This window comes from Mastigoproctus giganteus, chromosome 1 (genome assembly GCF_048544385.1).
Source record: "Mastigoproctus giganteus isolate SK-2022 chromosome 1, ASM4854438v1, whole genome shotgun sequence".
Classification (NCBI taxonomy): Eukaryota; Metazoa; Arthropoda; class Arachnida; order Uropygi; family Thelyphonidae; genus Mastigoproctus; species Mastigoproctus giganteus.
Window position 1 is genome coordinate 240,996,210 of NC_143575.1, and position 13,596 is coordinate 241,009,805.

General features: G+C 37.9%; 1 protein-coding gene across 1 annotated transcript in view; it reads left to right on the plus strand.

Moving 5' to 3' along the window:
* LOC150091697 (uncharacterized) overlaps positions 1-13,596 on the plus strand; it is a 75,650-nt gene that overhangs the window by 41,983 nt on the left and 20,071 nt on the right. The window contains exon 10 of the mRNA XM_090369311.1: positions 11,644-11,781. Within this exon, the coding sequence (XP_090225437.1) occupies positions 11,644-11,781 (138 nt within the window). The remainder of the gene's footprint in view (positions 1-11,643; positions 11,782-13,596) is intronic.

A 13,596-nucleotide genomic window follows, 5' to 3' on the forward strand; every position in this document is an offset into this window, starting at 1 on the left:
AAGCGGGACGCTCTTCCCCGAGCCTGAAGGATTCGTGCTGGCCATCCAAGACCAGGTAATCAACGCCGGAAACTATAGAAAATACATCGCCAAGGACCCCGGAGTGTCCGATGACACAAGTCGACGATGCCATCTGGCCTCAGAAACAATCCAGCACATCACTGCAGGGTGCAAGGTGATCACCCAGACTGAGTACACTCATAGACACGACCAAGTAGCCAGGATCATACATCAGAAGCTAGCAAGGAAATACCAGTTGATCGAAGAAAGTATACCATACTACAAGTACGAACCCAGGCAGTACTAGAGACCCGAACACACAAGCTGTACTGGGACCGCGCCATAATAACGGATAAGACCATCCCGCACAACAGACATAACTCTTTTGGACAAGAAGGAAAAGGCTAACCATCTGATTGTTCCCAACACTGGGAACAATCAGATAGGATTGTTCACTGGGAACCAACGGTTCCCAATACTGGCAACCTGCAGAAAACAAATGGGGAAGAAATCAGGAAGTACACGAACCTAAGACAGCAGATGAAAGAGATATGGCATATGCAACAAGTAACGACCATCCCGATCACTGTGTCAACCACAGGTATGATGCCAAAGATCCTACATAATAGCCTTGCAGCAATAGGTCTCCCAGAGAACACCTACAAGGAACTCCAGAAAGTCGCAATCCGGAACACCTGTAGGAAAGCCAGGGAGTGCCCGAACAACAGTAGAAACAGCTGGACATAACAACCACCCTGTGTACTTGGTAGCAATACCCGTTACGGCTTGGATCCCCCAATCAGGGCGAAATAATGATAACTAGGAGACCTCCATCCCCAGCTAGCTTTGCTCGCCAACCCCTGCACACGCTTTTCTACGTAATATGTAGAGGTATGACGGAGAAAGTCAAATCATTTTTACATAAAAGACACACCTGTCGAAACGCACTGACAATATCTAATCAGGAAATGACCTATGTAATTATTTACCTGTGCATTTGTAGTGTATGGAATTCTCAAGGTCAACTAAATATCACTATGTAATTATTTACCGGCGCTTACGTAGGTCACTTAGGAAAAGGCCAGAAAAAAATTCAGTTCCACACTTTGACTTAAAGCCAGGAAGAAGGCTCTGATTGGCAGGGGCCACTGACTGTTTAGCCCCACCCCTTGCTCCTAGGTTGACATGTCTAGGGTGTTTATCCCCTCACTTGCCACTGTTTTAAAATGGGAAACTCGTTTTCCGATTTTAAAACAGTGGGTTAGGGGATAAACACCCTACCTAAGCCAAGCACCCCCCCATTGGACTACACAAAACGTTTAGAAACAAAATGCCTTCACAATAATCACTCAATCACAGAACACGACCGTAAAATCACTCCATTCTACGACTACGCCCAATGCGCGAAGACAAGTAGTACCCAATTAACAGATTTTAGCCAAGGCCTTTTGCTCCGGGTTCCAAATTTTAGTCCTACTCTTTCAGATGCAACGGAATATCCGTTGCATCTGAAAGAGTAGGACTAAAATATTTAACTGAAATATTTACAAACTATTGAAATATTTAAACTATTTACAAATACAGTATAAAATATTGATCAATATACAAAACACGTTACAATGGAGCATCAAAGGTTAGACTAAGAAGCACATGCAAGAGGTTGGTGAACGTTATGGAGGCAGCTGTCAATAATTAATTGCATTTGTGGTGATGTAATTGGCTCGAATAAATATTACGAGAAGAAAGACATTTTTTAATGTATAGATAGATAATATAATTTAATTTGTTTAATTTTTAAAGAAATAAATTCCCCATTTTATTAAATTTAACTGCAGTTTTTAATTATTTTGTTATTTAATTTTTATGTTAATTTTATTTTGCAATTATTTAAACTGAATAGGAATTTTAAAGAAATCTAACTTGTATTAGAAAGATAGGAAAAATTAATAAAAAAGTGATGGAAATAAAATGAAACAATTGAAAAAAGACCACGCATTTGTCGAGGTTAACACGAACACACAAATCGCGCGCGTGAACTTTCAGCGAGTATATGAGTAAAATTCAACAAAATCAGTGGCTCCATCTATCGAGCTAAATAGTAATCACTCATTCCTTGGTGGTGTCCATGGTTTTTGGAGTTATCGATTTGTAAAAATATATAACGATTGATAAATACCCTGTACCCTATACCTTCTATTTGAAAATTAAGAAAATATGTTTAAACATGAACTGCTCACGTGAGTCGAATATTACAATAACGGTAATTGATGCTAATTTGATTCCTGCATTAATTCAATGGAAGAATAGATGAGCTACTGAATAAGATACACTCCCCACCCACTTGTTTTTTTACTGCTCAAATACTCAATTCTGGGTCGAACTTGTTTAATCTTAAACTGAAATAGGACAGATCCGTAAATCTGTAAGTAGGCTAGTTTCTGCAGTCATTCTTCATCTTCAAAACACTCAGCAAAATCTGGCCTATAATTTCTTGAAATACTCCTGCTGAAAGGTGAATACCTTTCAGCTCAAACACCCTGTTGAAAACTCTTCCTCTTCTAAACTATCGGATTTCTATATGTATCTCTTGATCCTAGTTCCATCCCCATAAGGCGCATCCAACAACTTAGGCCATATTGTGCAGTAAATTGCGCGTGATTTGCTGTTTTCGGGACGAAATAAATATATATATTTCCTATATCAGTTGCTGGATGAAAATCCGCATGAAAGTTTTGGATTTTACAAAACCCAGGTTTTATATCTCAGCTCCTAGTCACTAGATGGAGCTGAAAAATATCTAAAAAAAAAAAATAAGTAATTGGTCAAAGATTTGACCCTCCAAAGATGAGTTCCTCAATCCCAATAGATAAGGAGATATTCAATTTTAAAGTTTTGCCAATTTCAGCCCAAAACAAGCCCACTATAAATCCTATGTTAACCTATGGGAAAATATTCATCCATAGGAAAACATTAATATTCAAATATTTATGTCAAAATTCCACTTAATATTGTGTAAATACCACAAGTAGGTGTCACTATCCCTGTTATGTGGTATCCCTGGACACATAAAAAAGAATTAAAGCCAGGCAGCCATCTTGTCCCCATGTAAAGTCTATGGGCCAATGCTGTTCCTATGGGAAAATTCACTATAGGATTTCCACAATGTTATTTCTATGAAGTAATGTTTCTCTATGTGTGATGACAAAGTGAATTAGTGAAAAATTTAAATCAGTTATTTCTGAGAAAATACACAACCCCAACTGCCAAAACTTAACTCCTAGACTCACCACCACTTATATTTTCTTAAGCACATATTTTCTACTGTTGGGGGTTGCTAAAGACACACTTTTAAATCCAAAACGCAGGAGCACATTTCGACGGCACTATTACACTATAACACAGTAAATAAATTTAATGAATTTGAAGTGTTGTTCAAGACATCAAAGGCGGATGTTGTTGGGACATCTGAGGCGTGGTGTCACGGATATAAGGGATGCAGAATTGCAATTTGAGGAGTACAATGTGCACAGAAAGGATAGACAAGATAGAAAGGGAGGAGGGGGTTATGCTGTTAGTTTTTTCTTTTAAAATCAACTTATTTATCCTTGTCCATTTATACAATTCCGTTAATACAATATCAGCACTGTTCTCTAATTGGGAACGTGAATTCCCTTAAATCAGAATTGCTCGATCATCAGAAATGGCAATATATCTTGTTTTTCAATGTCCTTATTTAAAAATTCATCTAAGACGATATTCCAGACGAAGGGACCTATCACCGAGCCTTGAGGACATCCAAATTGTCCATTTCTCTAATTTCAGTATACTGTATAATGTCTTGACCACAATTCTTCGATCTCTAAAATAATCTCCAAATACTGAATATAAAGTGCCAGAACACTCAGTTATTCTTATTCTTGATATTTTATTTTCCCACGAGAGTCGGTCGAAAACACCCTTGGAATCAACGTAGACTGCTAGTACATACTCGAATCGCTCTCCTCTACAGTCTGGACTAATCCATGTACTATAGATGGTTAGATAGTTATTGCTATGGATAAAGGGTTGGTTAAGTGCAAGAGGATAGACAGTGGTTATTAATGAGCTTTGCTCTTCGCGAACAAATGTTATTAGTGGAGTCCCCCTGAGTTCAATGCTGAGCCAATTGTTGTCTGATGAATTTATCAATGATATCGATGAAGGTATATCAGACTTAATGTCTAAGTGTGCAGATGATACAAAGGTTGGCAGAGTGGTTAACGACAGCCATTAGCGTGAGCTTCTGCAACAAGATCTAGGAAAATTGGGTCGATGTGCTGAGAAATAGCAGTTTAAGTTTAACATTGAGGGATGCAAGGTACTGCACATGGGTAGCAGTGACCCAAAGTAACGTACCAACCGTGTGCTTCTACACTCAGGGTAGTGGACATTGAAAAAGACCTGGGGGTGATATGAAATTCTCTGAATAGTGCTGACGTGCTGCCAGGAGAACTCATGACGTTTTGTCAATGATATACAGAAACTTTGCTAACAAGGATAAGGAGGTGAGTATCCATCTGTATACGGTCCTGGTTAGGCCGCTTCTTGAGTGCTGTATATAGGTGTGGAGGACTCACTTGAGGAAGGATGTAGAACTGCTGAAACGGATGCAGAGAAGGGCAACCAGATTGGTGAGGAGAACAAAAGGGTTCTCTTACCTAGAAAGGCTTCAGTTCTGAAAATTGTAGCACTGGGAGACTAGGCATCTGCAGGAAGATCAGATTGGGGTGTTTCAAGTCTTGATTGGATTGAGTAAGCTAAATGTTAATGGCATTCTTCCTCTTGCTGAGACTACACACATGCGGGGGAATAAATTCAAGTTGAGGAAAGATGGTTGCAGGACAGATATGCAGAAGTTGACCTTCAGCCAGCGGATGGTTTATTATTGGAACATGCTTCAATCTCTTGTTGTAGATATGGATGGTTTGAATAAATTAATGGAAGAACTAGACAAATTCTTGGGGTCTATAGATGAGTAAAGTGTGTAGGGTTTTTTTTTTATGCTGTATAAGCTTGCTTTCTTACACCTTTTGCCACTAATACTATTATCGCTTTTTAGAATATTGTAGCCAGGTCTAAAATTTAGACCTGACTACCTAAAAAAAAGACAGAAACTTTGGAGATGGTTCAGAAAAGGACTACCAGATTAATGATGATTGCACATCGATGCACCTGTGTAGAAAGGCTAAGAAGATATGGAGTGCAAAATCTGGCAACCATGCGTCTAAATAGGTTATCTAACTGATGGGTATAAGGTCCTGAAGGGATTGAGTAAAATGGTTGAGGATGGTCTCCTCTCACTCGTAGGCGACACATAAATTGCTCCCAAAGTGGTGGATGCAGTTAGCCTGGCTAAGTTTAAAGGAGAATCGGATGATTACCTTGTAGGATTGCGAACAGTATGAATATTCTGTTTTCTGCAAAAAAAGTTCTCTATCTTTCATCATTTGACCTTGCTGATACTAATTCCTGTGTAGAACGTAAGCGGAAGATGGGTGGCCATGGAAAATTTTATGAAGAGACCACCAACCAGGTCAATGACGTTTGATTTATTGCTTTACTTGACCACTTAAAAACAAGTACGTTACACGTTTTATGACCTCAAATTGATTTCAGTTAAAAATAACAATGCTTTCATTTTCCGTGCAGATATAGTTGGTTGGCCTTAATGGCGTCCCTATGGATGCTGTTTCTTTTTTTGAAATGAATAAATTATATCTATATTTATACATTGCGGCTTTCAATGCACATGTCTGCCCCTCGATAAATTTCTTTGGACAGTTAAAAACAGGAAATGTCCTACAGTTCAAAGACAGCGAAAAGGAACTCCCCATATCTAGGCCACACGCATGACAATAATCCTCATTAGACGTAGACTACAAGGCGTAAGAACAACGGGAACTATATCGACGATCTTTTTCATCTCTGGGTCTTTTTCATCTTAAAATTACATGTCAGAACTCTCTCAAAGTCAGGGTTTTGGAAATACGGACTTTCAAGAAGCCCCATTTCGAAGGAAATGAAGTAGCGCTCCATCTTGCTGGAATACAATTCTGTCGAGACCAACATCTTCATATAATTCTGGAAATCCATGCCTTTAAAACATTCCAGTGTGTGAACCAATGATACATCTGAATGCAAAGCAAAACCACACCATACTTTCCTTTTAGGATTATCCCGGTGCTGAAAGATATCACTAGATTTCAAATGTGTAAACTTGATGTAGAAGCAATTTCTTGAATAGTTGGGGATATTTCCCTCCTCTTATCTCATCAGTGGATCACTGACGAAATGCTTCTAGTCATTATGAACATTACTCATCGTTTCAAATTTATCAGGAAGAGAATGAAGCGCTTTTGTAAATCAGAACTCTCTCGCTCTCTCTCTCCTGTAAGCCTTAAGACATTTCAGGACAGGATTATCTTTTATAATAAGAAATAGGAACAATAGACTCTTCAGTCAGTGGTTTTTAGAGTGCTTAAATTGGAGACTGAATGTCTACCCCGTGTACCAACTACATTTCATTTAAAAGTGTCCCTAATCTAAAATTTGTATTTCATACACGATGGTCAGCTGATATCAACTTTATAGATATGAACGCATAACGGGAAGTAATTTTAGGTTCATCGTGTTCGAGTATTTCCTGTTTAAAAAAAGAAGCAAAATTGTCTACCTCACTGTTCGTAAGAAGAATAACAAGGTTCACAAAGAGAGTGACCTATTTTGGTCAAAACAACATAAAAATAATTTTCACTGACATTTTCTTACTTTGTCTCGATTTAGATTTTTGTGTCTAAATTTTTGTGCGTGAATTTTTTTCTGAAGTTCTAACCAGATGGGTGATGCATCCGATGCAGGAAAGAAAGGGTAGTAAATCACAAATTTACCACTCTCTTAATAAATTTTAATTCTGGACCCCTTGTGGTCATACTTAAGTATAAACAGAGAATAATTAAATAAATTATTTAAATCTCGGTAATAAATAAAAATAAATTATACCGGACGACCATATAGGATCACAGGATTTTGCAATATAGGTAGAATACGAGAACAGCGCTGTATTTAGCAGTCACGTGTGCTTGAACCGTGGTCAAGTGAAATGCGTGCGCTACTGCATCCTGTAATTTTAAAATTTGTTCCTGAGATTGAGAGAAAGAAGACTAAGATTTCAATTTAGCACGCAATACATAAAAGATTTCGTACATTTTGTTTTTATCATCATTAACCTATGGTAATGACTAAGGAAAGTTTGGATGTGAAGGGATTTTGAAGATTTTGAATAGGTAAGAGGAATCTCGGACTATAAAATTCACCCATATAAGAAGACGAATTTGACACACTCTTCAACGAGTGCCATCAAAAGCATTGCTAATTTCCACGTTTCTCCAACAGCTTGAAATTTCCAGAAGATAACATTTTATTGATCTTTTTCTTGGGTGTATATGACGAGGTCTACTGACACATGCGTAAACTCTCATTTTGTATGCCAAGCAACAGCAACCTACAATCCGAGGTGGAGGGGGGGGGAAGATCAAAGTTCCATCAACGTGCTTCTAATGCATTGACTGTAGATAGCGCAAAGAACTAATAATTCCTACCTCTTGATTGATTTTAACATCAATTCCGGTGTCTCCATTACTTTTACAAGAATTTCCTCCAGCCAGCAGACTTGTTTAGAAGCGTTTGCAGTGAAATGGTAAACTTCCCTATACTGGTGTCAGTATAGGGAAAGCTGCGCCGAATAATAATGAAAATTTAAAGCGCAAAAGTTATTAGGCGAATACTAAATACGATGCTGGAACTAGTGTAATGATAGTCATTGCTGTTGATGTTTAACCACATACTTTTTTTCAGTGATATTAGGGGAGTTTCAGGGAAGTTGCCGATTTGTCACGCGAAGGAATAAAAGAAAACGAGCATTTCCTTATCCGTTTTTTATAGTCGAACTTTCCACTTAATACCTTCTCTGGTAATTATTACCAAGTTACGCCCACTGCAAATTTTTCTTGCTTCCGCTTCAATGCTTTGATTGTATTCTTCCGCAGTGAACTCAATTCACTTCAGATTGACCCACAAGACAGAATGTTCACAGAAACAACTTTTTGCCAATCAGTTATTCTAGACTTCCGCTAATTTTATGTGTTCTGCTTTCTGTTATTCGCTCTGTGTTGGAGAGGTCTGGATCCGAATATTGCTGGAGTGTGGAGGGATTCTTAAAAGCCTCTTCAATCGGGGGAGTAGTTAGCCGATCTCAGGAGGAGCAAAGTCATTCCCCTTGAGTTATTTCGGGTTTTTCATCCCACACAGCATAAATGAAAACAGCAATGAGAGTGACATTTCAAATTACATTAAACCTTTTCTTTACAGGATACTCAACACCCCCAACCCCAGAGTCTCGCTGTAAAGGGCTGCTTTACATATCGTTTTGTACAATAAACATATATTTGTATTTCTAAATTACACGGGCAAAATTATAGCAGCATTTCTATATGCCAAAAATAAAAATTTTAAATAATAATAATAAATGAGAATAAGGCATCACAAGTACCTCTGATATTTTCATTAGCACATATATATTATGAGTCTATTGTCTTCATTTGTCCATCCGTCCGCATGTACTAACTAGATTTATAACAGGCGGATTTTAATAAAATTTTATATTCGGGCCTTTTAATAAGATTTGTCGAACCATTCCAAATTCTATTGAAATCGGACTAAAATAAATCCGGCAATTATTATTTCTTTTTCTTCCGTTCTCATATAATAACTCGATGACCAATAGATTGATTTCCCTGTAATTTTATATTTCGCTCTTGTAGAATGATTTGTCAAGCCTTCCCAAATTTCATTAAAATGGGACTAATATAAATACCGCAGTTATTATTTATAATTTCCTATATATCATAAGGGTACCCATATACCATAATTGAGGCTGAAGCACTACACTATATACTATGTTTGCTGCCATACCCTGGTTGGAAGAATGGACGGACGTTAGGGGAAAGCCCTCGTGGGTTGCACAGTTGATAAAACCAACTTTCTTCCCACACTGGATGGAGAAGAGGACCTCAGGAGTTTGGATCCCGTGACCACGAGAGGAATTTTTATTGTCCTTTTCCACAGCGTCTCTGAATCTATCTCAAGTGCGAGTAGTATGGTTTTTAGTCCAGTAAACAGCAAATCGACCACAGAATACATGCAATTTACAGGCATAAATTAGGGAAATATGGCCTAAGTTTCTGATGCATCAAAAACCTTGCAACAACAGAAACATTGTGGCGGATGCCTAGAAAAGAAATTTTCCAATCCTTCATATTTTTAGACTTTTCTGGTACTGACGTAGTTTTATGGGTATTTCAAATTTTATTTTATTTTAAGGATTTTCCTAAAGATCTGTTTTGTCCATTTTAGAATAGATCAAATAGATATCACTCATAGATGGAAAATATCTGACAGTTTTATTATATATATTTGTTGCAACACGTAAGTTTGTTTTTAATTTTATTACATATATTCTTAAGTTAATCTTGCCCTTAGCGCAAACTATCTTTGGAAGGCTTAACTAAGCAATGTAGACCTAATAAATACGTATGTTTGTTGGCTCTGGGATGCTATATCCAAGAGGTTGTTAATTCTCTGTAAACAGTGGTGGATGGAACTTAGGTGCCAGCGATAAGCAATATCGCCAGACACCAACATAACTTATTAAAAGTGTATAACTATATGTTAATGTACGTTTAACTCGTTAAAACTACATTAACGTATTATAGATGATATAGAATTGGTTTGCTAGGCTGACTTCGGATAAGCGGGAGTCGGATTAACAAGACTCGAATATCGAAACTTTTTTCTACCTTGATGCTATGTTCTCGTGAAGCATAATGGTTATAATGAACGTCCTCCCCCCACCGGGTTGAACCTTGATGCCACTGACTGTACTCCCCATACCAGGTGGAAAAGGCACGGATTCGAGTACCATCGTTGACACCAGGACATCATTGACATCACGCAATTTTCAGACATATATAATATGTCTGTAAACTGCGTGTTTGATTTGTTATATGCTGGACGAAAAACCCAAATTTTAAGGATAAAAACAATGCTACCCTCGACTGAGACCAACTAACCAAGCCACGTTTCAAAAAAGACCCATAAAAATTCCTCCTGTTGTTGATGGGATTCGAACTCAGGTCTTTTCCACGCAGTGCGGGGAGGACGGTGATTACACCAACTGCGCTACCCTCCAGGATAATCGAATAATCTGTTTAACACTGTTAAACAGATTATTCTCTCGCCTTCTGAATATTCCATTATTTTACCTCTAAACAACAAGAAATCTTCTTCGTAATTACATTTCGTTGTTCAACGTTGTTGTTTCATTCCTAAAAGTATATGTTGTCCTCTAAGATATAATTTACTACAAAAACAGTAAGTAAAAGAACCCCAAGAGATTCAAACTAACTCATCTTCAACAAATATTTTAAGCCCTTAGTCCCCGACGAACGATACATTTCAAATGCTATATTCAGACCAAAGAAATAACCTTAAGTAACATTTAACGAGTATCAGACCAAAACGAGTAGCGTTTTGTTGTTGTAATGGAGCTTTAGGAGCATCAGCGACTAAGGCCATGTTACTCCATGTATACTGTCTGTAAACTGTGTGTGTGCTGTGGTCGATTTTCTGTTTGGTGGACGAAAACCAAAGTTTCCGGGAGAAAAAACAATGCCATCCTTGCCTGAAAACGACTAACTCATTCGCCTTGTGAAAAAAGTCAATAAATATTCCTCACGTCATCGAAGGAATTCGAACTCAGATCTTTTCTACCCGGTGTGGGGAAGACGGCGATTCTACCAACTATGCTACCCACGAGGGTACCATCTTCTGATAGATGAATATTAGAATATGACCACAAGATCTGAGGTACAAATAAGATGTACGAATACTAACTACTAGCAGATCAGATTTGGAAACGAGTTGATCCCGAAGAGCGGATACAGTTTATCGTAAGAAAATTAGCAAATCATAAGGGGACAGCTAAACAGGTTAAACTGCCCATTATGAGACCTGCTGGACTCTCTCTCTCTCTCTGACATTTTTGAAACAGTTTTGGTCACATTTAGGAATAAAAACGAACTCATGTATATTGCCGTTGTGTATCATTCATCAGGTCCAGGCTCCATATTCTGAAAAGCAGCAGATGAGATCCTTAATTATTGAACAATCTGCTCGCATTAATCCAAGACCAAGATGCCAACTTGTGCATGTGGATATTTTGATCTTCTTCCTTCCTTGAGTTGAGAACATAATGAATCGACTCGGTATCCGACTGAGCACTATGGAACAGCGTTTGCTGGATGACATGTAGAGTGAATCACCACCCGAATCAGTATTATTTAGTCAGACTATGACTCCATCCTCCGTCTAGAAATGTATCTGCCAATTATAATCATCCATCATGTAACTAACAATCACAATGCCCAAATACACTACTTAGATCTCGCGAGTTGCGTCTAAAGCTAGTTCCGTCCCTGTCAAGTGTCGCATAGACAAAACCTGACCTTCAAACATGTTCTCATTATATGGGTAATATTTGTTTCCCAGCATGCTTCAACGAAGATTTTGTAGCTCACAGAGTACCCCAGACAGCTTCAGGGAAAAGTAGGAATTTCACAAAAGATGAAGAAATCAGGATTAGTCTCGGACCGAACGGCATTCTCCCGCCTTCATCAGAAATGGAGAGTAGTCACTAGACAACTGGAGACCTTCACCAGAAATGGAGAGTAGTCATTAGACAACAACTGGAGACCTTCACCATAGGAAACATTTTCATTAGAACCAGTCACAGAGTGCCCATCAACTCGTATGACCTAAGCAGCTAGCACGAACATTTTCATCTCAACCGTGAACCTCTGTACCAGTGTAGTTCCGTAAGAATCAGGTTTTGAAGGACTCTGTCAATCCGTCAAAATTACGAGGGATAAACGTGCAATAAACAGCCAGTCCGCCACCCCCACAACTGGAGCAAAATGGATTTGTCAGCTAAAATGTCCCAGTGTCTTCCTTGTTGACTCATCCCTATTTCTGCTCAACAGAACTCTAATCAAACGTTATTTCTCCCCCGACATGGAATAGCTACGCGCTGAAACCACTTCCAAAGTTACAGCTGGCATCACATTCAAGTTATTTCGGACAATCTTGTTTGCATTCAGTCTTCCAAAGCTTCTTACTAAAATCCCTTCTTCAGACTCTTGCTGATCAAATATTGTCACAACAACACCACAATTTCACTATTCCATTCCAGGCAGACCAACCACCACGAACATGGAAGCCCCTATCCCCAACATTCTCCTTGAACTTAAGAAGATCAGTTATATTGTAGATGTTCAGGCCGCTTTGATATTCTTCCCATCTCTTACTCATTAGTTTGCTTCACAAATAGTGAACTCATTTCAAATTTAAACTCCTGTCTTGCAGCTGTGAAGGAATTTCATACTCGAATGTGCTGCAGTTTCATTTATACAATAACAATTCTTCTTCTATAAATAAAACATCGTCTCTCAGTTCATTTTACCCCTTCTGACAAGCTGACACAATTTAGTTTCTCCGCACTGGACCAACCGGTTTCAGATGTTTATAAATGCTCATTTTTCGCTTTTTTTCCTCCACACGTTTCATATGGCCCCCTTCAGAAGAAGCACTTGCACACCTTGGTCTATTTGACAGTAGTTTTAAAGCATTGAAATTCAACTGGTGACTTTCTTTCCTTTGAAGTATAACTACTTTCCCTGTCTTTTTTCTCTCTCTCTTCCAAGTCGGTACATTTTCTTTAAGGAAGAACTCTGCTTCACAGATCGTGATCACTCTATCATGATCACGCTTCCGATGTGGGCAAGTATTTTGAATTTTTAGAGTTGAGTCCTCTGAAGTTTTTGCTCTGAACATCCGTTATTTGCTAAGAGCACAGTAGATGAATTATAACAGAACTTGTGCCACAGGACTGAAATTTCTACGTTATTTCAAGTGATTAAACATCGGTACGTATCTGGAAGTACTGTAAAATACAAGGTAAGTTTTATCTTTTAATTATTATCATTATAATAATAATATTTTTTGCAGAATTCGTGGTATTTAACTAGTATTCAACATGATTCTGTTTGCGCTGGAAAATATTCTCTAATAGTTTTTTTTTTGAAGATTAAGCAAGTAGTCTCTTATGTATTCCTGAGCAATTAATTTTATGAAGATTCGGTTCATTTTGAATCAAAAAGTCACTTTACACATCATTGTTTCGTACATATGAAATCCATAAATCGAATTTCGAAATTAATGCATTTATTTTATCATTAACTTTAAATATATGAATTTTAGTTCCTTGGAGGGATAAATTTACTTTATTTAAAATTTAAGATATATCTGTAAGGTGCGCCATAATCTGAATCCATATGGTGTCATGTAATTTTGAGCAATAACCATGTTTTATTTGAGTTAAAAATTTTTTTCACCTCTTCTTTCAGCTCATAAAACCTGCTCAAAAATTTTCCTCGTGATAGCCAG